General features: G+C 41.0%; 2 protein-coding genes across 2 annotated transcripts; one reads left to right on the top strand and one right to left on the bottom strand.

Annotated features, from left to right (window-relative positions):
• Positions 1-422: 422 nt before the first annotated feature.
• On the top strand, positions 423-13,942 carry LOC117523914 (zinc transporter ZIP9). The gene is made up of 7 exons (XM_034185537.1): positions 423-576; positions 7,894-7,999; positions 8,192-8,356; positions 8,840-8,908; positions 9,172-9,257; positions 11,842-11,976; positions 12,091-13,942. Exons 1-7 carry the CDS (start codon positions 481-483, stop codon positions 12,352-12,354), a joined length of 921 nt encoding a protein of 306 aa, XP_034041428.1. The 5' UTR covers positions 423-480; the 3' UTR covers positions 12,355-13,942.
• A 7,950-nt stretch (positions 13,943-21,892) lies between these two features.
• LOC117523362 (coiled-coil domain-containing protein 177) lies at positions 21,893-23,790 on the bottom strand. Its single transcript, XM_034184860.1, has one exon. The coding sequence runs from the start codon at positions 23,778-23,780 to the stop codon at positions 22,089-22,091; it is 1,692 nt and encodes a 563-aa protein (XP_034040751.1). The 5' UTR covers positions 23,781-23,790; the 3' UTR covers positions 21,893-22,088.
• Between the last annotated feature and the right edge of the window lie 2,838 nt (positions 23,791-26,628).

The following is a 26,628-nucleotide window of genomic DNA, read 5'->3' on the forward strand; positions in this document are numbered from 1 at the left end:
CTGTTTTGTCCAAACTTAGGCATTCACATCGAGCAGGCTGAAAAACATGTCTATAGGATATTAAATAGGCTAGTCAACGTTGCTTTTTCAAGTAGTGTGGCATAACAGAATTGACCAGATTTTTGACCAGTCTGTTTTAATTCAGTGTCTCCTCAGTTGGACACGTGATGGCATTTCTTGTTTTTGAGCTGTTACATGCACAGGTACAGTCAGTCAGAAGTCATTGAAAAGTTGCTCAATAATTACATTTGTTCTGGTTGCTCGTGAAACATTACATTTTGGACCTGTGGAGTTATCAGATGTGATGTGAGGCCAGATGTTTGGGTCTTCCAGCTGTTGCTGGTGTGGGGCTGCAGTTCTCGGGTTTGACCGCTAGGTGCTGGGGTGAACGTGACGTGGAAACCCGGAATGGTTGGTCTGGCTTCACTTTATTTTTCCTGCAGATGTAGCGTTAAAGTGAGCGCTGAAAAAGACGTGGTCATGGACGGCGGCTTAGCTGTGACATTGATATCGGTTGCCGTGTTTGTGGGTTGTTTCTTTCTCGGGTTCGTCCCGCTTTTATTCAGACTTTCTGAGGTAAGTCTTTTAATTTACTTTAGACTATACCGAGTGTCCCACAAACTAAACGGGAGTTCTAATACTGAAGCCAGCTTTATTTTAGCCATAATGTTTTAATGTCGTTTTTTCATCACATGACCAGGTTGAGAAATCAGACACTTATCAGTGGCGGTTCTGAGGGGGGGAGGGGGCACTGACCCCCCCCCCAACGGACTCAAGAACCTCCAGCACCGTTCAACTGCTCATTGAAGGCAAAGTCCCCTTTAAACATTAAAAAAAAAAGTTTTTGTCAGCACCACTATAATTTCTTTCAGCAGTATTTAAATAAATTATTCAGTCTCATATTGACAATGAAACCAAAATTCACTCGTCTGGAAACAATTTATGATTTTGACCCATGTAGGTTAAAATACAGCAGCAAGAGTGGTTGTCTATACTAAAACACAAAATAGAGCGAAATGGGGACTGCTAATTACAAAATGGGCGTAAAATGTATTTAAATGGAGCAGAATGGGGTGCGAAAACTGGCCCGGACTGACTCCAAATATGAATAAATGAAGTACATAATTTTTTGTTTTGGCATTTTTGAAAAGTGCTCCTTACTCAAAACAGTACATGTACTCGGGTGGAAGTGGCATCTGGTGTTTTACAGATAAAACTTATGCCACTGACCCTTCGCTTTATGTGTCCACTTTAATAAATCGAGGACTCAGTACTGTCCTCCTGCTGTCTGGGGACATGATGTTGCAATACTTATAATGCGGGACATGCCATATAGCGTGGGAGCGTGAGATTGATAGATGGATCGGTGCAGCATCTGCAGTGATGCGGTCGCTGTATTGGACCGTCGTGAAGAGAGAGCTGAGTAGGGGGGCAAAGCTCTCGATTTACCGATCGATCCTCACCTATGGTCATGAGATTTGGCTCATGACCAAAAGAACGAGATCGCGAGTCTCCGCAGGGTGGCTGGGTGCTCCCTTAGAGATAGGGTGAGGAGCTCGGTCACTCGGGAGGAGCTCGGAGTCGAGCCGCTGCTCCTCCACGTTGAAAGCTGTCAGTTGAGGTGGCTCGGGTATCTTTTCCGGATGCCCCCTGGACGCCTCGCTGGAGAGGTGTTCCAGGCACGTCCCAGTGGGAGGAGGCCCCGGGGAAGACCCAGGACACGCTGGAGGGACTACATTTCTCAGCTGGCTTGGGAACGCCTTGGGCTTCCCCCGGAGGAGCTGGGGGAGGTGTGTGTGGATCAGGAGGTCTGGGCGGCTTTGCTTGAGCTGCTGCCCCCGCGACCCCACTCCGGATAAAGCGGAAGAAAATGGATGGATGGATGGACGTGCCATATAATGTGTTCATCAACTGATGCTGCTGGTATTGGCTAACTTGCTTTAGACCTTCAAATGTGACCGAAAGTCAAAAAAAATGACAAAAGAGAAATGAATACCACCCTGAACACTGTAAATAAACATAGGCCACCAGAGATCCACTTGGAAAGAACTATGGATAAAGTCTGTTCATATTTCACACTTATGTTTTGCTGGACATCATTTAAGATGTGTAAATGCCAACTTTAGTTATATTACTTATTTGCTAAATTGAGGTGGCGGTAGAAGAAGCAGTTTATTATAGCTTTATGAGATGAATTTTTCTTAGTTGAAGACTGGAAAAGCCAAGTTCCCACTTTCCATCAAATGCAGTATGCATTTCAAACCTCATGTACAGTAGTGTTCAGAATAATAGTAGTGCTATGTGACTAAAAGATTCATCCAGGTTTTGAGCATATTTCTTATTGTTACATGGGAAACAAGGTACCAGTAGATTCTCACAAATCCAAGACCAAGCATTCATGATATGCACACTCTTAAGGCTATGAAATTGGGCTATTAGTAAAAAAGTAGAAAAGGGGGTGTTCACAATAATAGCATCTGCTGTTGATGCTACAAACTCAAACCTGTTATGTTCAAGCTGCTTTTTTAGCAATGCTGTGAATCACTAAACTAGTATTTAGTTGTATAACCACAGTTTTTCATGATTTCTTCACATCTGCGAGGCATGGAGTCATCCAACTTGTGGCACCTTTCAGCTGTTATTCCACTCCAAGATTCTTTAACAACATTCCACAATTCATTCACATTTCTTGGTTTTGCTTCAGAAGCAGCATTTTTGATGTCACCCCACAAGTTCTCAATTGGATTTAGGTCCGGGGATTGGGCAGGCCACTCCAAAACATTAATTTTGTTGGTTTAGAACTAAGATTTTGCTTGTTTACTAGTGTGCTTGGGGTCATTGTCTTGTTGAAACACCCATTTCAAGGGCATGTCCTCTTCAGCATAAAGCAACATGACCTCTTCAAGTATTTTGACATATCCAAACTGATCCATGATACCTGGTATGCGATATATAGGCCCAACACCATAGTAGGAGAAACATGCCCATATCATGATGCTTGCACCACCATGCTTCACTGTCTTCACTGTGAACTGTGTCTTGAATTCAGAGTTTGGGGGTCATCTCACAAACTGTCTGCGACCCTTGGACCCAAAAAGAACAATTTTACACTCATCAGTCCACAAAATATTCCTCCATTTCGCTTTAGGCCAGTTGATGTGTTCTTTGGCAAATTGTAATCTCTTTTGCACGTCTTTTATTTAACAGAGGGACTTTGCGGGGGATTCTTGCAAATAAATTAGCTTCACACAGCCGTCTTCTAACTGTCACAGCACTTACAGGTAACTCCACACTGTCTTTGATCATCCTGGAGCTGATCAATGGGTGAGCCTTTGCCATTCTGGTTATTCTTCTATCCATTTTGATGGTTGTTTTCCTTTTTCTTCCATGCGTCTTTTTTTTTTTTTTGGTCCATTTTAAAGCATTGGAGATCATTGTAGATGAACAGCCTATAATTGTTTGCCCCTGCGTATAAGTTTTCCCCTCTCCAATAAACTTTTTAATCAAACTACGCTGTTCTTCTGAACAGTGTCTTGAACGTCACATTTTCCTCAGGCTTTCAAAGAGAAAAGCATGTTCAACAGGTGCTGGCTTCATCCTTACATAGGGGACACCTGATTCACACCTGTTTGTTCCACAAAATTGACGAACTCACTGACTGAATGCCGCACTACTATTATTGTGAACACCCCCTTTTCTACTTTTTTTTTTATTAATAGCCCAATTTCATAGCCTTAAGAGTGTGTATATCATGAATGCTTGGTCTTGTTGGATTTGTGAGACTCTACTGAATCTACTGGTACCTTGTTTCCCATGTAACAATAAGAAATATACTCAAAACCTGGATTAATATTTTTAGTCACATAGCACTACTATTATTCTGAACACTACTGTATGTAGGTGCTTCTTCCTGAGCCATCTCACTAAGTTTGCATTGGAATTGTGCCAAAATAACCAATTACCAACAGTCAACTTAGCTGTAATATTGTGATTGTACCACAGAAATGTATTTATCATAAGTTGTTTCTTGTTGGCATATGTGTTGCGAAAATGCATCTTTAAAAACAAGTATGTAATAAACCAACGGGTAATGTGACACGTCAAGATCAGGATGTGTTGTGTCGGGAGCTTTTGGTGCATGCGACTTAATACAAGACTATTATTTGGGTGGGTTTGATCTAATTATGGATCATCGCTTGGACATGATTGGGTTATGTGAACCCTGGCTCAAACCCACAGCTGTTCTTCCTCTGAATGAGGCCTGCCCACCAGGGCACGCATTTGCTCACGTGTCTCGTGGTGCGAAGCAAGGCAGGGGTGTTGCTTTTATTTATAAATCCAGGTTTACCTTCTTGACTGTTGGTCATAAATATAATTCGTTTGAGCATCTGACTCTCCGCTCTGCTCATGATGCTACATACTGTCAGGGTCAGAAGTATGGAAATCAGTCATGCTACGAGTATTTTGTCACCGTTTATGGGCCTCCCGGCCCATATTCTGAATTCTTAGATGAATTTGGTGCATTCATCTCTAGCCTGTCAGCTAGTGCGGACAACATTTTGATTATTGGTGACTTTAACATTCACATAAATGGAACTTGTGGATGCGTTGGGATTCCAGCAATACATTCAGGATTCAACGCACATTTGTGGAAATACTCTTGATTTGGTTCTCACACGTGGCCTTGCTGTCACGAACATTGACATTTTGCCTCTTGCCTCGGTGGTCTCTGACCACTCATTTATTAGGTGTGCATTTATGTTGCCGCATTTAGTGGACTGAAAGCCTTGTCTATCTCTGCGGCGATGCATTAATCCCTCAACTATGACTGAACTTGAAGCCAGACTGCCTGAAATTTTGGCTTCAGGGTTGGAGAATATTCAGTCAGTGGATAGTCTTGTGGATGGCTTGAATTCAGCGCTCAAGGCTACACTGGATAAGGTTGCGCCTCCTCTTTTAAGGCCACGCCCTCCCAAGGCACATTCGCCTTGGTTCAGTGGTTACTTGCGTGACCTTAGGCAGAAGGCTCGAGGTTTGGAACGGAAATGGCGTAGTTCTAAATTAGAGGTGTTCCACCTTGCATGGCATGATGCTGTCTTAGATTATAAGCAGGCACTGCTGGCTAAAAAGCGTGCCTATTACTCTGATTTGATCAATAAAAACAAACATAACTCAAAGTTTTTGTTTGAAACTGTAGCATTTCTCATTCATGGACAGCCACCTGTTATTCACTCTCCCTTTTCAGCACAGGACTTCTTGGACTATTTCGAGAAGAAGCAGGCTTTGGTCCAACCGCTGCATACTGCTATGGAGGTGGATGTGCCCACTGAGGTGTTACCCAGATTTACAGATTTTGATGGTCTCTCGCTAGGCGCGCTGATGAAGCTCATGACGTCTACTAAAAGCACAACCTGTTTACTTGACCCTATACCAACAAAACTGTTTAAGGACCTGTGGCCCATTCTTGGACCAATTGTGCTGGAAATTATAAATCTCTCATTAACTTCTGGATCTGTTCCTAAATGTTTCAAGTCTGCAGTGATTAAACCATTACTTAAGAAATCCAATCTTGACCCTAGTGTATTGAAGAATTATAGACCGATATCAAATCTATCATTTTGTTCTAAAATCCTGGAAAAAGTGGTTTCGCGACAGCTCGTGGACTAATAATAATCTTTTTGAGCCACTGCAGTCTGCTTTTAGAAAATATCACTCCACAGAGACAGCACTTACTAAAGTAGTGAATGACCTTTTGCGAGCAATGGACTCAGATACCACTACAGTCTTAGTGCTGCTGGATCTTACTGCTGCGTTTGATACTGTGGATCATCATATTTTACTCAATAGGCTGGAGAATCACTTTGGGATTACTGGAACTGCTCTCGCATGGTTGACGTCATACCTGTCCAGTTCTTACTGTATATTGTGTAATGGCACCTCCTCTGATCGTAGGAACATGAAGTTTGGGGTTCCGCAGGATCCGTTTTAGGCCCCCTGCTTTTTTCCCTTTATGTAGCACCCCCTATACTGCGGCACTTTGGGATTCCCTTTCATTGCTATGCTGATGACACTCAATTGTACATGCCAATAACTGCTGGTAATCTCATTCACATAAAATCTTTGGAAGATTGCCTTGCATCAGTAAGAAGTTGGATGTCTAGTAACTTCCTACTTTTAAATTCTGATAAGACTGAAGTTATGGTTCTTGGTCCATCGAGGTATCGGCATCAATTTGATAAGCTAGCACTTAGCTTAGGTTCGTGTGTTATACATCATACGGATAAAGTGAGGAACCTTGGAGTAATTTTTGATCCTACGTTGTCCTTTGATCTCCACATTAGAGACATTATGAGGACTGCTTTCTTCCATTTGCGAAACATAGCGAAGATTCGTCCCATCCTGTCTATGGCTGATGCTGAGACTTTGATTCATGCATTTCTCTTCTAGACTGGACTATTGTAATGCTCTATTTTCTGGCTTACCGCAGTCCAGGATTAGGGGACTTCAACTGGTTCAAAATGCTGCTACTATAAATAAAATTTACTTACTTACTTACTATGCTTCACTGTAGGGATGGTGCCTGGTTTTCTCCAAACATGACTGGCATCCACACCAAAGAGTTCAATCTTTGTCTTGTCAGAGAAATTTGTTTCTCATGGTCCGAGAGTCCTTCAGGTGCTTTTTGGCGAACTCCAGGTGGGCTTCCATGTGTCTTTTACTAAGGAGTGGCTTCCATTTGGACACTATACAGGCCTGATTGGTGGATTGCTGTAGAGATGGTTTTCCTTCTGGAAAGTTCTCCTCTCTCCACAGAGGAATGCTGGAGCTCTGACAGAGTGACCATCGGGTTCTTGGTCACCTCTCTGACTAAGGCCCTTCTCCCCCGATCGCTCAGTTTAGACGGGCGGCCAGCTCTAGGAAGAGTCCTGATGGATCAAAACTTTTTCCATTTACAGATGATGGAGGCCACTGTGCTCATTGGGACCTTCAAAGCAGCAGAAATGTTTCTGTACCCTTCCCCAGATTTGTGCTTTGAGACAATCCTGTCTCAGAGGTCCACAGACAATTCCTTTGACTTCATGTTTGGTTTGTGCTCTGACATGCACTGTCAACTGTGGGACCTTATATGTAGACAGGTGTGTGTCTTTCCAAATCATGTCCAATCAACTGAATTTACCCCAGGTGGACTCCAAATAAGCTCTAGAAACATCTCAAGGATGATCAGTGGAAACAGGGTGCACCTGAGCTCAATTATGAGCTTTATGGCAAAAGCTGTGAATACTTATGTACATGTGGTGTTTTTTTTGTTTGTTTGTTTTGAATAAATTTAAAAAATCTGGGGAAAAAAATATTTTTCACATGTCATTATGGGGCAATATGCATAGAATTTTCAGGGGAAAAATGAATTTCATACATTTTAGAATAAGGCTGTAACATAACAAAATGTGGAAAAAGTGAAGAGCTGTGTATACTTTCCGGATGCACCGTGTTTATTTTAAGTTGTCTTAAATTTAGGTTTCTTTTACAATAATACCCCATAAATGAATTAAAAGTAAGTCCAATATAGGACTTCTGGTGCTTATTCTGGGATTCCAGTGTGCCAAGTTTTCAACTCCTGCTGGATGGGACGCTGGTCTAACAGGTTACTTCCCCATTCAACACCGTATCCATTTACGGTCAAGTCTGGGGCGTAAGGACAAAACACATACTAGTACCTGCTGTACACATATTTACCTGCTGTATAAAGTAAAAAAAAAAATTGTAGATAGGATGTTAGTAGATGCAGTAATTGTGTTTGTATTTGGAGAATGGTATAACTGGTCTGACCGTGACCGACTGCAGTGATGCTGCAGGATAGAACATTGTGTTACCAGCTGACCTGTTGATTTTTAGAAACGGCTGCAGTTTGTGACCATCCTGGGAGCAGGACTCCTGTGTGGGACGGCACTGGCTATCATCATTCCTGAGGGCATGGACTTACTGGAAAATTCATGGAGAGGTGAGCAGGGTTTGCTTTACCCAGAGCCCAAACAATAAATTCTCATCATTTGCCTCATCATCTTCCAAATCCACACCTGTTTTTGAGTAACAGTGGAGATGAAAGCCTTCTAAATGTATGCAGGGTTTTTGTTTTTCTTGCTTTTTTTGTGATGTGATCAAAAGCTTTTGGCCGTCCTTCATGTCTCTGCAGCATCAAGCTGCTCAGCTGTTCCCGCTGCTTTGAACACCAGTGAGAAGGATCCAGCCCCCACAGAGAGACGCCCTCCTCCACGCTTTTTCATTGGGTTGGCCTTAAGTATCGGGTTCACCTTCATGTTTATTGTGGATCAGATTGGAAATTACTGCTCCGTGCACGGCAAGTCTGCTTCACTTTTGATTAGAACTAGGTCACAGTACATGCATACATGAGGACATTAAGGGCTACAGCGATCTGACATTTGACCCCAGTGAACTTGGCCTTCACCCAAATGATTGACCTCTGACTGAGCTTGACAGGGAAATTCTGGAGTTGGTGTGCACCACATTTGTCTTAAATTGGATTGAAAATTTTGTTTTATTTAAAGGAAAATTTGTTCTCAACCTTCATTGACACACCAAGTTTGATTAAAAAAAAAATCATGAGAAGCAACCGTGAGGAGCAGACCAACAGACAGACAGACATGACCTTTGACCCCAAAGACCTCAACTTTTTCCTAAATGAACCCTTTAAGGGCAAAACTGGGAGACGGGGAACAGCCGGCAAAGGTTTGTCAAAATATTGTATCATGTCAGATCAGTGCAGGTTTGCCTCTCTTTTTTTTTGATGGTCTCTACGATGTGTGTGTCATCTCAATTGCAGACCTGCAGACTCGTTTGCCAAACAGTGTCAGCTTCACTGCCACTCTCGGCCTGGTTATTCATGCTGCAGGTATTACACAACACTCAGCCTGTGCAACATCAAGCCGTCTTACTGTCGTCGTTTCTCTTGTTTGCTGAAGGTGCAACATTGGTTTCACTGTGTATTCCGCCTCACAAGTTTTAAGACTTTACAACTACTGGAATCATTCACTTCCTCATGTGACCAACCATGTGATGCGTCACTCATTCATTTTATTTATTTGTTTTTGTGTAAGTGTTGGTATAGTGTTAATGTTGCTGTGAGTGGTAACCTGGTGTTTGTTTTGCGGGCAGCTGATGGATTTGCTCTGGGTGCTGCTGTGGCCACATCTCAAGTCACCGTGCAACTCGTAGTGTTTTTCGCTGTGATTCTACACAAGGTGAGATGCCTGTGGAGCACATTACTAAATGAAAGGCATCAGAGGGGGGCAGCTATGCATACCCCACATGCACACATACAATCAGGTCCGGAAGTATTCGGACAGTATCTTTTTTTTGGGGGGGGGGGGGGGGGTGGTAAATTTTGTTTCTGTACACCAATGAAGATGAAATGAAACAGTCAAGACATCCTTTTATAGTGTAGCATTTTAGTTTTAATTAAAGTCCTTGGAATTATGGCCAATTGAAAACACGACCTCCATTTTCAAAGTGCATAAATAATTGGACAGTTATTCTGAATGCAAATCATCACTTTCACAGTCAGGGGATGGATACATGAACATTTCCAAGTCACTGCTTATGTGCTTATGTCTACACTTCATTTATAGTAATCATTACAAGATGCAAACCACACAATATTATACAAATAATGAATGTTTATGAGTTCAGTGGTATGAATATTTCATGAGGTGAAAGCTGGAACATACCATTCAACGAGGCGAAGTGAGGCGTTTGGCCCGAAAGAAAGGAAAAACATTATTTGTTTTATATAACGGTGAAAATAGATCCTTGTCATTTCATATGTTGTTAATTTATAAACAGAAAAGGGACTTACATTTTGGTGTGCATCACTGGTGCTTAACAGTCCAGTAGTGTGAGTGTGCGGTGGTCAGCGTGCAATAAGCACATTTTATATAGCACCAAAATTGCACGCTAAAAAGAACTATTGCACGGTCAATGACACACAATGGAAAATGGTACGAATAATCCATGTCACATGACATACAAGCCACCAATCAAATGACAAGGATCCACTCAGCCGTCATATAATGTATGATAAATCTGTCTGGAGTAGGCAGTTCTCAAACCTGAGAGACTGCAAGACCATTGAGGGGAACCACCATGACAACTCTGGAGTTACAGGCTTCTACCATGTAAAACAAATGATTGTCTGATGGATATCATCTTTGGAGTACCTTTTTGGGGGTCTGTTGTAGGGCAGGTGGCTCTCTGGGATCAGAGCTGGAGTACCAATATATAGATTGGGATTCAGTTCTCAGTATGTGCTTCAGGTTACCTATCTGTGTCCTTGGACAAGACACTTAATCTGTACTGTCCCAGTCCACTCAGTTTAAATATGTGCCGCTCTCATCTGGGGACATAAGGACTGTCATCCCTTCCAGGGTGAGTGGTAAAGTCTCATCGCTTCATGCTACGGAATATAAAGATAAGCACCTGCCCATAGCCCTATTAGTTACGCCAATTCATTCATTCATTTTCTATACCTGCTTACTCCACTTAAGCTTCACGAGGGAGGTCGGAGCCTGTCGCAGTGGACATAGGGTGAGAGACGGGGTACACCCTGGACAGGACGCCAGTCTAACGCAGGGTTACATATAGACAAATAAGCACAACCTCACCTATGGCCAATTTTAGAGTTTCCTATTCACCTAACCTGCATTTCTTTCAGACATGGGGTCAGATACATTGCATTGTATTTAAATACAAATACTTTAGATTTTCGAACTACAAATTAAATACTTTGTACTTTTTCAAATACAAATACTTTAGATTTTGAGTATTTTAAGTACAAATACTTTCTGTGAACTCTAAACAACAAATCAACACAAAAACTGATAAGCCGGTGACAATTTATTGTGAAAATAGCATGACCAAATATTATTGATAAGTAAAGGATTGAATGTTTTATCATAAATTCACTACATATTATAATATCACAGGCAGTAATCAAACTATCACAATCGATATTCAACACGGTGTCACAGAGATTCCCAAGTTTGAAAAGTATTTGAAAAAGTATTTGTAAAAGTATTTGGAAATACTTGGGATCGGCGATGTATTTGAAATACAAATACTTTGAATTCAAAATCAGAAAATACAAATAGTCCGAAAAATGTATTTAAGTATTTTCAAATACAAATACTTTTGTATTTGGCCCCATGTCTTTGGATGTGGGAGGAAGCCAGAGCAAACAGAGGGAACTCATGCAAACAAGGTGTCACGTATTGAGATGACCCCTGTACCAGATTTGTATATTCACAATGCATGAAAAACTGGGAGTTTGTTTTGCACTGAGTTTACCCTTTCTGTGTGTGGAAAAGACTGAGCTGGTCTCAACCTATGGATAAAAAAATAACCCACCTGTAAACCTGGTTTTGGTCCACACACACAAAGGATAAACTCGGTGCAGAACAAACTACTCGTTTTTCTTGCACTGCACAGATAGCAAGTAATCTCAGTCTGTGACAATGGGGAGTACATGCAAACTCCACACACATAGGCCAAGGGGGGAAGCGATCCAGGACCTTCTTGCTGTGAGGCAATGGTGATAACCACTAAGCCACCGTGCTTCCCTGCTCATGGTGAGATCCTGAAAAATGTTTGACCTTTGATTGATCTGCTTCAAAGGTTAGTCATCTGAGACACTAATACAAGGAAAATTCTTACCTAGTTTGGTGAAAATCTGCTAATCCCTTTCTGAGTTATTTTGTGCGGTGCCAAATACTGTTGGTGTGCAGGTTAATAAAAGACTATAAAATTTAAGTCATCTTTCTTGTCTTCTAGGCTCCTGCAGCTTTTGGGTTGGTCTCCTTTCTGCTGCATGCAGGCCTTGACAAAAAGCATATACAGGGACATTTGCTGGTCTTTTCAGCAGCAGCACCAATATTTGCCATTACCACTTACTTTATATTGCATGCGGTAAGCCACTTTTTTACTTTTATTTCAAAAAGTCATGTAACAGCCCTGTGGGGATAGTTCCTGTTTGTAATTTGGTATTATATTTTTGATTTGGGAATGTGCTTGTGTTTGCAGTCTGGGAGTACATGTCAGGACCGTCTCAGTGCTACAGGTATAGGGATGCTTTTCTCCGCTGGGACTTTCCTCTATGTGGCCACAGTGCACGTGCTCCCTGAGATCAGCAGCAACAAGACACACCAGCTGCCCCCTGATCTTGAGGAAATCAATGGAGGGAATGCACACCAGCACCAGAAGCACCTGGGTCTACTGGAAAGCCTCACTCTGATCATGGGGGTCGGGATTCCGGTGTTGTTGGCTCTCGGGCTGAATGATGACTGACACTTTGTGGGAGTTAAGTGCCATTCCCTGGTCACAGTGCCAGTATAACTGAAAAGAAAACGCTGAGTGCCTGTCTCCTTTAGAATGTACAGTGGATAAGTACTTTAGTGTTGGCCATGGGTGCAAAGTACAGTGAAAATTGCTCAGTTAGTGACAGACGTATTAAACTTGGCATAAGAATTCTCTAAAGCATATTGACAATTTTCAGGGGTGGAGCCATTGCATTTCCAAGGTTCATTAGCAAATGGTTGCTAAGAAATGTATTTACCTTGACCAAATCAAACGACCCCCAAAACCTGAATTCAAGCCATAGTACACTGTGAAGACTAAGACATGGTGGAGCAAGCATCATGATATGGGGATGTTTCGCATACTATAGTGTCTGGCCTATTTATCGCATACCAGGGATCATGGATCAGTTTGAATACATCAAAATACTTGAAGGGGTGATATTGCCTTATGCTAAAGAGGAAATGCCCTTGAAATGGGTGTTTCAACAAGACAGTGACCACCCTGGTCAGCATGCCACTCTCATTGTAGTGACATCTCTGCTATTTTGGCATTGTGGGATAGCTCGCCCACAGACTGAGCTCGCCGCACTACTTTTGGCTGACCCAGTTTCCGGTTGTTTACAAAATGGCGCTGAATTTGCCGACATGAGAAGATACTGCTGGATGAGTGTGAGTGTTGACTTTCAATCATTTAGGCGTAAAAACATACGAGATACACAAGTTCACAGGAATATATCACAATTATCTGGGAACTACTTTTTACACAGGAATTTATCAAGCACGTGGGTCGCGGGAGCGTACTAACACATAATATCCAGAAACTGGGCAGTTGTTTGGCCAAAACGAGTGTCCACTTTTAGCTTGTCATAAACTAAGCTAGTGGCGCACGTGAGAGTATGGACGGTGACCCCAAACACACCAGCAAGTGAGCAGCATTTTGGTTCCAGACCATCAAGATTAAGGTTATGGAGTGGCCAGCCCAATCCAGGGACCTTAATCCAATAGACAATTTGTGGGGTAACATCAAAAATGCTGTTTCTGAGGCAAAACCAGGAAATGCATAAGAATTGTGGAATGTAGTCCAATCGTCCTGGACTGGAATGCCTGTTCACAGCTGCTAGAAATTGGTTGACTCCATGTAACAGATGTGAAGCATTTCAATATCAATTTCCAATTTATTTAGTTTATATTGTGCCAAATCACAGCAAAGCTGCCTCAAGGTGCTTCACACAAGTAAGGTCTAACCTTACCAACCCCTACTCTTTACAGGCACGACTCTGAAACATGTTACTAAGACACAAGATGTGAAATGCTTTTGTGAAAATGTATTTTGCGAAAAAGTCCTTACAGTGTCAAAGCCTCTGGGATGTGAACATATAGGCTATACAGTTTTTTTTTTGTTTGTTTTACATGTTAAAAACTGGCAGACAGTCTGTTATGTATTTAGCTGTGGGATTGTTGTTGACAGATGACATTTGTCCAAAAGCACCCTAAAAAACAGGTTTTCTACTGACGACTTTGAGTTTAAGTTGTTTTGTACTTTTAATACTTTAAATAAAAGTGTATAGTTATTATAATGGTGTGTGTGTGCGCACGATTGCTGACTGACAAATCTGCGAGTTTCCATTTCAGCCCAATGACTTCAGGAGGTGACCTCAGGGACCAAGGCTGTGAGCTGAGGGAGCAACTTGCTGCAGTAATAATCAGGAATGAAAACCTTTGCACATAGTTACTTGTTTCTGCAAAATAAAAGGCTGGAAACCCTTCAATAGGAAGAGTTGAAATTTTTTTTTTAAAACTACATTTCCCAGTTTTATTCTTACATTCTCACTTGTGTCAGGGGCAAATTTTATTTTGAATTCTTATTCCACTGGATAGAAATGGTAAAAGATGCACCACAACACATAAAACTTGCATATCAAATTCATCCTAGAGTTTCCAACATGAAAGTATGATTTGAAGGGGATTTTATGTGCAATTTGCAAAATGCTAGTGCATATTTACCATAATTCCTTTTGCATGTGAAGGCAGCATTTGTTCCATATGTCACAGAAGTGCAAAATAAGCTGTTTTCTCACAGCTGTGTACTACATGCACACACAAAGAATTGTGGGAGTTTGAGGATATTTGACATATAATGTAGATGGTGGATTAAAACCATCAGTTTTGCATAATATGACTTTATTAAATTAAAATGGGAGACAACTCATGTTCACAATCAAACTGTAATCAACTCTTGCCTCATCTGAGTACTACCTCCCTCAAAATTTAATTGAAATCCACAAACTGACTCCTAGGCTTTTGGAAAAGTCTAGTAGTCCAGTCAAAATAGGGTTTGACCCGGACAAAATATATAAATATATGCAATAGAATTTATTTCATGTATTTCTTTTAGTGCCTCATATCAACATACTAAAAGTTCATGAAAATCTGAGTGGTGGAAAGGCGCCTAATTTGCATATTTCAAAATGGCCACTAAGTACATCTACAACCCCTGGCAAAAATGATGGAATCACCGGCCTCGGAGGATGTTCATTCAGTTGTTTAATTTTGTAGAAAAAAAGCAGATCACAGACATGACACAAAACTAAACTCATTTCAAATGGCAACTTTCTGGCTTTAAGAAATACTATAAGAAATCAAGAAAAAAAGATTGTGGCAGTCAGTAACGGTTACTTTTTTAGACCAAGCAGAGGGAAAAAATATGGAATCAATTCTGAGGAAAAAATGATGGAATCATGAAAAACAAGAACGCTCCAACACATCACTAGTATCTTGTTGCACCTCTGGCTTTTATAACAGCTTGCAGTCTCTGAGGCATGGACTTGAGTGACAAACAGTACTCTTCATAAATCTGGCTCCAACTTTCTCTGATTGCTGTTGCCAGATCAGCTTTGCAGGTTGGAGCCTTTTCATGGATCATTTTCTTCAACTTCCACCAAAGATTTTCAATTGGATTAAGATCCGGACTATTTGCAGGCCATGACATTGACCCTATGTGTCTTTTTGCAAGGAATGTTTTCACAGTTTTTGCTCTATGGCAAGATGCATTATCATCTTGAAAAATGATTTCATCGTCCCCAAACATCCTTTCAATTGATGGGATAAGAAAAGTGTCCAAAATATCAACGTAAACTTGTGCATTTATTAATGATGTAATGACAGCCATCTCCCCAGTGCCTTTACCTGACATGCAGCCCCATATCATCAATGACTGTGGAAATGTACATGTTCTCTTCAGGCAGTCATCTTTATAAATCTCATTGGAACAGCACCAAAAAAAAGTTCCAGCATCATCACCTTGCCCAATGCAGATTCGAGATTCATCACTGAATATGACTTTCATCCAGTCATCCACAGTCCACGATTGCTTTTCCTTAGCCCATTGTAACCTTGTTTTTTTCTGTTTAGGTGTTAATGATGGCTTTCCTTTCGCTTTTCTGTATGTAAATCCAATTTCCTTTAGGCGGTTTCTTACAGTTCGGTCACAGACGTTGACTCCAGTTTCTTCCCATTCGTTCCTCATTTGTGTTGTTGTGTCTACCAGTATGTTTGCCTTTAACAACAAACGTTTGTATTTGGTCCAGAGTTTAGACACAGCTGACTGTGAACAACCAACATCTTTTGCAACATTGCGTGATGATTTACCCTCTTTTAAGAGTTTGATAATCCTCTCCTTTGTTTCAACTGACATCGCTCGTGTTGGAGCCATGATTCATGTCAGTCCACTTGGTGCAACAACTCTCCAAGGTGGGATCACTCCTTTTTAGATGCAGACTAACGGGCAGATCTGATTTGATGCAGGTGTTAGTTTTGGGGATGAAAATTTACAGGGTGATTCCATAATTTATTCCTCAGAATTGAGTGAGTCCATATTTTTTTTTCCCTCTGCTTGGTCTAAAAAAGTAACCGTTACTGACTGCCACAATTTTTTTTCTTGATTTCTTATAGTGTTTCTTAAAGCCAGAAAGTTGCCATTTGAAATGACTTTAGTTTTGTGTCATGTCTGTGATCTGCTTTTTTTCTACAAAATTAAACAACTGAATGAACATCCTCTGAGGCCGGTGATGCCATAATTTTTGCCAGGGGTTGTATTTGGTCCCCAAACTTTACTTCTAGGCCACATAGAAACATGATCTTGGTGTCTATACCTATATTTTCAGGTATGGGGAATCCAATGGTGATGATTAAAATTCCTTCCAAATGGCAGCCATCTTGGATTTTCAATATGGCTGCCATTTTTACTATTATTATATACCAGTTTTCCTTATGATCAAACTTCATAGTGGACCACATAATGACATGATCTTACACTCATGCCAATAAGTTAAGCATATTTTCGTGGGGTAAAATAATGCCCCTGTTTGAGAGTTTGTGGCATGTTCTACTTCAAAATATTGACCAAATTCAAAACTACACATGGTTACTTCTGTTGATAAACTTGTCTGAAAGTACATAATATTTACTATCCTACTAGCACAACATAGCCACATTGGATTTTTAGAATTTTTTTATCACAAAATTATCAGTTAACTTTCAAAGAAAAATATATAATATACACTGCAATATTATTAGTTGAAACTAGCATGTAACATGTATTGTATTATGTTCTTATACTGGTATTGGTTTGCAAAAAATAATAACAAATAAAATGATCTGTTATACATGTATTAGTGTCCCTGGTTTCACCAGTTCTAGTCATCAATAGCAAGATCTGGAGTTTGTCCATTACTGCAGCTCACTCCCTTACACATGCCACAAGCCAGGGTGCACTCTATGCCATACTTTCAGCAGCTACACATAGTGCCAGTGCAGTCCCCATTGCACTTGCACCTAACCACATCCAGCAGTTCTTCAGGAGCAGGGGCCATGTCAGTCATTTTTGGCATAAACTGTCCATCAACCTTTTGCCATCCCCAATTCTGAGCTTGAATGCTGGTGCTTCCTTTCCATTCCTGAACCTGATGATATACCCTAAAGCTGTGATACTTCAAAGCAGAGGCAGGTGGTGGAAGACTTTGTGGGTGCACAAACACGCTGCTGGTAGCCACTTTCTGATAGAATCGTTCTTGTCCAAGATCATTTATACTGGTATCTCTTTCCTTCCCACCATACAGTTTCACCATAGCCCTTTCACCTGCAGAGCATACCTCATCATGTGTAGATGTGTCTGAAGCAAATACATCTGCTAGCTCTTTGAACTCTTTATCATCATTCATGACCTTAAGGACAGAGCCTTTGCCTAGTCCAAACACTCCAGAGGTTGTATCAGAACCAAGAATGGCATGGCAAAACAGTAAGGCATTGCAAGTGTCCAGACCAATTTTCTGTTGCAGACGTTTGATATTCCACACACGCAAACCTTTCTTAGTTGGTTTCTTATCTGATCGGAAGTATACATTGTGAGACTGAGGCTTGCAGTGATAGCACAATAGTACCAGTAGATCTGTGTCTTCCCCAATAACTGTTACATTGTGTTCAGTTCAAAGAGTGACTGCTGTTTGCACAATCAACAGATCTGCATCATTATCAGCATAGTGCACATCACATCCTCTGTCTTGAAGCTGTTTCCCTATCAACTCAATCATCCTCTGTTTGTTGTTGGGATTTGCTAGGAAGTGATCTTTTCTTGAATTGCAAACCATTCCAGAGATGAAATGCACCTCTGGTGCTGTGTGTCTGTTGTAACGTCTTTCATAAAATATTTTGTTTTTGGTCAGGGCATCTCAAGATAAGTGATGATGTGATGAGGGTAGGTGTGGGGTCATGGGTGGCCTGACATATTATTAGACCTCATTAGTATTATTTAGACATGAAAATATATTTTTATTTATCCATACTCCGTGTGTTAACCTTGTGAGAAGAGGCAAAAACTTTTCATGGCCTAAGAAGTGTTAGTTATACCAATACATTAGGGATTTTACTATTTGTGCAACACAGCACTACTATTTGAACAACAATAAATCTAATAAATTTTAGCATCTGCATTTGGTCCCATAACTTTACCTTGAATATAGCAAATCAGTTTTTCTACATACCTAAAAACTCAGACTTTAACATCAGGATTATGTCTCTATCTGGCCTAAAATGAGGTTAAATGGAAAAAAAAAGGCTATTCTGGCAGCCATTTCAAAAATCCAAGATGGCTGCCATCAAGAATGCATTTTGGTTATCACCATTGGATTCCCTATACCTCAAAATATGGGTATAGACACCAATATCATGTTTCTATGTGGCCTAAAAGTAAAGTTAGAGGACCAAATAGGGGTTCTTGCGGCCATTTTGAAATATGCAAATTAGGCACATTTCCACCACTCTGATTTTTATGAACTTTTAGTATGTCAACAAGGACATATTCCTAGGTATGTTACAACAGAAATAATTTCTATTGCAATTTTGTCCGGGTCCAGCCCCAAAATGGCTTAGATTGACTGGACTATAGGAAGGTACACTGAAATGGACCAAGTGCATAAACAGACAACATGGCACCTTAAAACAAATGTTATCATGTAACTCATCTAATTGAAAGGACATACTGTATAGTGATGACAAACTCCATCTTTATTGAACTTTGATACATTAGATCAATTCAAAAAGCAACTTTGCGTTATCTGTGGACTATGCCATAGATAAAGTATGTCTGCCACCTGCCAGGTGCTTACTGCATGATGGATTAGGAGCAGGTGTGGTTATCAGTGAGGAGACGGTTTCTGCAGAGAAATGGACTTGTGAAACTAACTACTATTTTCTGATTGTTTCACAACAATGGGACAGCCCAGTTTCATTTGAACCCCTGCATGATATGGGATTTGACCACCTCCGGGGATGGCCTGCATAAACACAGCATCACTTCTAACAGAAAAATGGTTTGTTTTGTTTTCGGGTGCAATCACCGAAGCAGTGGTGAAAAGTGCAGGGTTTTTTGTTCCCAGTGGAGAAGGGAAGACAAGGCAAATGGGAGAGGTTAGCCTACACACCTTGACAGAGTACCTGTGTTCTCTCGCCTGCACAACCGCCTCAAAACGTTTGAGCTCCAGGTCACAAACAAACTGCAGCATGTCTGCTTTCCACTGCATCTTCACCTTGTCTTTGCATTTTTACTTTGTATGTGTGTAATTTGCCCAAAAACTCAAGAGAAAGTGCCATTTTTCTGATGGGGACATACGAGGGCTGACCTCACAAGCAGAATTATTGAGTCATATTTTAACCCTTTAGCCAGGGGAGTAGCACCTAATTCTGGGCCCTAGGTACTAGCCATATTGAAGACCCCCCCCCCCCCCCCCCCCCACCACACACACACACACACACACACACACTGTTATATAATTTTTTTATTAACGCAAACACCAAATTTCTAATGCGTATTCAAACCAGGTCTAAATCACGTATACCTTAGATCACACCTGGGAGTTAGGACCCTTATTAAAGTTGGGGGAGCAATATTGACTTGGGGGGTCTGAGGGATCAAATTGCACCATTTTCTATAAAAAATAGTGCAATTTGGTGCATTTCTGCCTATTAAAATGCACAGGAATGCACCAAATTGCACCGTTTTTCTAGAAAATGGTGCAATTTGGTCCCCCAGACCCCCCAACTCAATATAGCTAGCTTTCAAGCTCACCTGTCTTTTCAAAGAATTTGGTTAGTAGCTGCTTTCCCTCATTTAGTTTTCTTTCCCTGTCCTTTTTGCTCTTCTTTTTGAAATCCGGACTTTGACTTTTTAGGAAAGACATTTTATTTCTGCCTAAACACTAGGGCTGCAACTAACGATTATTTTAGTCATCAATTCATAGGTTGATTATTTTTTCGATTAATCTTTTTTTTTAACTTACATGTGAGTTTTGCCATTTTTAAGTGAGTTATTATTAAAAGGCCTTTATCAGTATCACACAACATCAACGTTTGAGCTTGTAACAAAGCTATGTTATATTCTCATCAAAAACATAGTGTTTTATTTTGCACATATACATCACCAACACACCACAAAGAGATTTCTATCAGGTTTCACCCGATTATGAGCATTTTTAGATGCCTACAATATCTATCTCAACGACTGACAACATATTACAGCAAGCGTCCACAAAACTATTTTAAAGGCCTGACTAAAGTGTAACATGTGATCTTTAAAAACACATTTTCATGAAAAAAGACACAAATGGGCAGTTAACTGCATTTTATTTTTTCTTGTGTAAAAACACAGATGTGGTTTGACCGAAACAAATTGTCATTAAACTTAAATAAAACAGGGATGAAGTGGAGGTTTAAGCGTCACTAGATGTTCACAGGAAACAATTACTTATTTCTATATTTAATTATTTATGTTCACTGTTAGTTGAATTTATCTTTTCTGTTGTGTTTAATCAGGTTCTTTTGTTTCTTTCTCTAAAATTGTATTGTAGCATTACTGGTTATTTATTACTATTACTGTTGTTGCTATTATTACTAATATATAAATAAAAAATAAATTAAAAAATATTACAATTTGTAATACATTTGACTCTTTTATGACAACAAATGCTGCGCCATGAATTATTATACAGAAAACAAATGCACATAAATGTGCTGACAGCTGCAACACCTTAATGCTAACTTTAACACTGAAAACGCCATAGACATGCTAACGCGTTAGCATCGGTCCCATTTTTAAGTTGTAAAAGAACAGGTCAGATTAACATAAAAAGGTAAATATTACTCACAGACATATGCTCTTTGGGGTTTTAGCAGGGAAAATTAAGATAAAGCGAAATAAAACAATGAATCAACAAAATAGCAGATCGAAGCACTGCTTCAATCTGTGAATCACTGCTTCGATTGGTTCAAGGTTCAAAGCAAAGCCGCGCTGCAGAAACGGTTGATTTATATGGAAGAAACGAAACATTTGCAGTAAAACAAAGTTATTTAACAACTAATCGATGACTAAATTAGTTGACAACTATTTTAATAATCGATTAGTTGTTTCAGCTCAACTAAACACCTCCTCTTTCTGTCAGATCCCGTTTGGGATGTGTGTGTGTGTGTGTGTGTGTGTGTGTGTGTGTGTGTGTGGGGCGGGGGGGGGGCAGTGCCACCAGTGCGCTCGGACTAAACCATTGTACAACTGTGCAGGGGTGGGAAGGGCTCTCAGAGATCTTTCAATATTATTGTTAGAGCAGAATTATCTTTCACAACATTTATACATTCATTCTAATTATATTGTTTTACAACATGAATTGTATGGACATTAATAACATCACTAAAATGTATTTAATGCCAGTTTTTTGTGGGCCCCCCCCCATGCTCTGGACCCTGGGTACATAGTACCCTTTACCCCCCCAGTCCAACGCCCCTGCCTTTAGCGCCCACCCTCAAACAAGACTATGGTGCCTAATTGCATTCTACAGTCAAACCTTCACATAACACTGCAGAAAGGATTTTGTATGAAGGTAACTGAAAGTGTATATCATCTAATATGATCAGCCAATCTGATATATTGGTTGGGCTCTAAGAGAAACACGTCTTCCTTCACACTCTGACTCTGTCCTGTGGTTCTGAAGTTGTGTAACTTAAATATAATGTCAAAAGGTCTGGCTGCTTGTTTTCAGTTGTATTCATGGTGATCACATAACCTCTGCCCTCCTCAACTGTTTGCTGAAGATAAAGAAATCCTGTTTACATGATGAAAGTGTGGAGGAGGAGACAGGAGAAAGCCACTGTGGAGGTTTGGAGGTCAATTACATATTGTTTTCACAGTTTGATTTGGCTCACTGATGCCTCCAGAGCCATTTGTTCAAAGGTTCGACACCGTGTCTGCTGTCTCACTTTGTCCCTCATGTGGAAGGAGGCCCGTGCCTGCCTGTGCGCCTCCTCTTGTATCTGCTCTTTCTGTCTCTGGAGCCTCTTCATCCTCCACTTCTTTAGGGCAACTTGGCCCTCTCTGGTCTCCGCTGCAGCCTCCTCTTCCCTCTGGATGCTCTCCCTCATCCTCTGGTGGCACAGCCTCCTGTTATTATTGCTCTGGTGTGTTTTCTCAGCTCTGCTCCTCCATTGGGCCGTGGCGTGCTTGCAGGCTCTCTCCGAGCGACTCTGGCTCAGCTGGACCAGGAGCTGCTTGTGTGTGAGCCGCTGGTGACTTTGCAGCTCAGCCATCTTCTGCGCTTTCTCAATCCGTGCCTCCTCCCGGGACGCTCGCTCCTGCAGCTCCCTCAGCCGGGCTTCCACTGCCTCGGCACGTTTCTCGCAGGAACGCCTCATCTTGTTCTCAAGTGTGCTCCGCACACGGGCCTGCTCTGCTTCCATCTGCTCCTCTAGGTGCCGTTTGAGGAGGCTGTGATGTAGCAGCTCCTTGTGGTTTTTCAGCTGCAGCTTCTTTTTCACCTCCTCCTCCAGCAGCACTTTGCTCCTCACAGCTTTCCCCTCCCTCTCCAGTGCCATCTGCCTCTCCTTCTCTCGTATCCTTTTCTCCACCTCCACTTTGTCTCTCAGGAGCTTCTCCTGCTTGCGTTTGTGTGCCTTCGCCTCAGCGTGTGCAGCTTTTATGGTTTCTGTGCGCTGCGCCTCCATCTCCTCCCTCAGCCGCCTCCAGCGACCTTCTTGGAGCAGCACCTCCTGCGCTCGCAAAGTTGCCAGCTCCTTCTCCAGATGCTTCCTCAGCATCTTACGAGCCTCCACCTCCTCATGCCAGCGCTGCAAGCTCTGCAGCAGCTTCTTCCTCCTGGTTTTCTCTGCCTGAGCCCGCTGGGCCTGCTCCTGCTTCCAGGCCTCCTGTCGCTCCTCTTCTTTCTGATGGCAGAGCTTCAGACGCTCCTGCTCCTCCTGGTGCTTCAGCAGCATGAGAGCTGCGATCTTTTGGTCCGTCTCCGAGACTGTGACACTCATTTCTTTTCTGATGCTCTCAGTGATCCTCCTCACTTTGGCCTCCACATCTGCTGACTGCTTGAGGAATCTTGGACCAAAGCTGCACACTGAGCTCCTCCTCTCTGGATCTCTGCCACCTGCAGCACAGCAGGATGACCTGCTCCCACATTTACCTTTAGAGCACAGATTTGCATATGGGACGGGGTCACGGGCGTCACTTTGTGACAGTTTGGGGTTCTTCTTTAGCTCAGGCAGCATTTCCAGCCGTGACCCGGTTTTCCTGCCTGGCCTCTGTGCAGCAATCTGGATTATCCGCTCTTCCTCCTCTTTGCCCGTCTTTAAACTCTTGCTCCTCTCCTTTTCGTAGGATTCGTGCATAACTCTGACCGCCTCGCACGGCACCCGATGACGGCGTTCAGCAATCAGCTCGTTGAGCGATTTGATGAGGAGCTGCACGGGTTTGACATCGCGCGATTCCTGCGAGCGACGACACAGGAAGACCAGGCGGCTGTTCTCTGCTTCAGCCGGGTCAAAGCTCTGCAGATCCAAACCAAGAGGAGCTGCCTGTCTCACGCCCCCCATGGTTAAATGTAATAAATAACCGAAATAACGGCTTGGTCGCCTGAGCGCAAAGTCACATCACGCAAGTGCGCGTGTTTTCATACTAACGTTACCGTGAGGCTGCTGACGGATTAACTGGACATAATCAGTAATCCGACGCACTACGCGCGATATAAAAAAAGTCAAACACAGAAGATAAAAAAAATAAAAATAAAAAAAGAATGAATTAATAATAAAAATTCAAATGAGTTAAATATTTACGGTCATTCTGTATTACATGTTTAATTTTCGCACTGACATGTATAATTTGAAAGTGAGGACATCTCACTTTAAAACTTGTACAACTCCTGCTCGTTTTAAAAAATGCATTTAGCAAATAAATAAATAATCTTACAAACGTTTGACGCACGGAGTGGTTTTTCTTCATCATTTAATCTTGTGCCACTGTATTAAAAAGCTTTAGCTCAAATTCCTTTACTCAGTTCATTGTTACAATAAGGTTATTATTATTATTGTTGTTATTATTATTATTGTGTTTGAGTGCTCGTTGTCTACGTCTGTTCGAGTGCGCTCCCTGTAGTCTATTCTCTACTCTCCCCAAACTGCAGTCTGCACTGAGACAGATGGGTACTGCTGCTTCACGCGCGCCACCAGCTTAGTTTATGGCTATGGCAAGCTAAAAGTGGACGCTTTCGTCACATTCTCACGACCACCACTAACTTAGCTTATGGCAAGCTAAAAGTGGACGCTCTCGTTTTGGCCGAACTACTAGCCAGTTTCTGGGTATTCTGTGGAAGTACGCGACGGCGGCCAACGTGCTTGATGAATTCTTGCGCAAAAAGTAGTTCCTAGATAATTGTGATATATTCCTGTGAGATAATGAGTATATCTCATCTAAATCATTCTAAAATTTACCAGTCATACAATTATAAAGATAACAGAAGTTTTAAGAGTGGCCGTAATAAATATTTAAGAAACTTAAACTTTATAAGCACCTTCACCTGTTATTGCTCAAGCACATTGTAAATATTGACACGATGGAGTTTGATGTGGAAGAGTTCAGAAAGATACGATTGGCATGTTTTGATTACCATTTACAGTTGGCGATGAAAGACTTGGGTGTTAACTTCGTGTTAAATTCAGAACAAGAAGCTGCACTGAAAGAGATCTATCTGGGGAACAGCGACACATTGTGTGTTCAAGTACATAAAATTGTAAATACATTAAAACTATATGGATGACACAAGGAAGTGGAAATACTTATTTCCATTGTGGTCCATTTAAAAATCAAATGACAAAATAGAAATGATAATAATAATAATTAATAATAATAGTGTGTATATCATAACAAGAACCTAAACAATGCCATATACATTAAGACAGTAAATTAACAGTAAAAATTAAGTAAATAACATGAAATAAAAGGGCTGAGTTCTTCTAAAAACTGTTGAGGTCTAAGTTCTAAAAATCTCCTGGACTCTCCCGCCATTCCAACTAGAAACTTTGCATAATTTATTACCACCTTTGAAAAATGTCAGCTACCTATTTTATGAACACTTCCCAATCAGAGCCCGTGGATCCCCACGGGCGACACGCTCGTATATATTATCATACTCTGACTTGCAATTTCTCTTAAATTTTTTTTTATTGTTCATTTATTTTTTATTTTTTGAATTTGTGCCTATTCACGACATGCCCACTTTACCTGCTCATTTAACAATTCTATGGTCAAATTGTACATGTACTTTTGTACTTTTACCCAGAAGCAAAACGTATGCGTGTCAGAGACGAAATGTCATGTTCTCTAAATAAGTGACCGTTTTCCCCAACCACATGAAAGAGCGGATATCGATTATTTTAAGATGTTGATGTTGTGCCCTCTACCGGTAAGCACTGTTATCGGCGTTATTGCCAACGTGGTTTTAGTTCTGCAGTAGACAGACTTTCTCGTCACAGAGGTTAGTGGGCGTTTCTACGCGGCACGCGTTCCAGTGTCCCTCCAATCAGTTCTAAGACGCAGGTTTACGCCGCTGATCTGCATATAATACTGGATAGCTCATTGGCCCACAAAAAAGCTCACTCAAACCACTGAAGCAAACTGACGGCCATCTTACCACTCGCAAGTTATGTGGACAGCTTATTAGAACTTCAACAATTTCAAGTAATAACTGAGCTGATTCTCTCATTTCTTTATTTTTGTTCTTCTGATAATGTAAGATTAATCCCTCCTAATCTATGCCTGCCATGATTAGCTATTTAATTTATTTTCTTTCTTTTTTTTTTTACTTTGACACTGTATGTTCAAATAGTCATATCTCACTGGGACAAATACTCAGTTCTAAAAATTATCATTCTTTAATCAAAGTTTATACAAGTTTTGTGGAATCATCAGCAAGCATATATATATATATATATATATATATATATATATATGTGTGTGTGTGTGTGTGTGTGTGTGTGTGTGTTGGTACCTTGGTACCATATCGTGAACAAGAACAAAAGTGGATGGATAACAAAAGTCATGATGGATAATATAGAAATAGTGGATTTAAAAAAAAATCGTTGCACTAAAAGAATAAAACACCACTTAACTAGCTACAGGAGAGTTAGTTTTCCCTGCAATGACAACATTTATTACACACAACTTTATGAGCTTCAGCCTCATATAAGTAATAAAGCTCATAGCAACAACACCTAAAGCTCCAAAACTATGCACAAGTAGACCTAATAAATGTCTAAAAATAGTTCGGCCAACACAAAGCACATGTGACAAAACATGTAGAGTTAATAACCCACTTATTATTATTATCTTTGCATATATGCTGGAATAAGGAATAGAACTCTTCAAATGATTGTTCATTACTTCCCA

Source organism: Thalassophryne amazonica, chromosome 13 (assembly GCF_902500255.1).
Source record: "Thalassophryne amazonica chromosome 13, fThaAma1.1, whole genome shotgun sequence".
In the NCBI taxonomy this organism is placed as follows: domain Eukaryota; kingdom Metazoa; phylum Chordata; class Actinopteri; order Batrachoidiformes; family Batrachoididae; genus Thalassophryne; species Thalassophryne amazonica.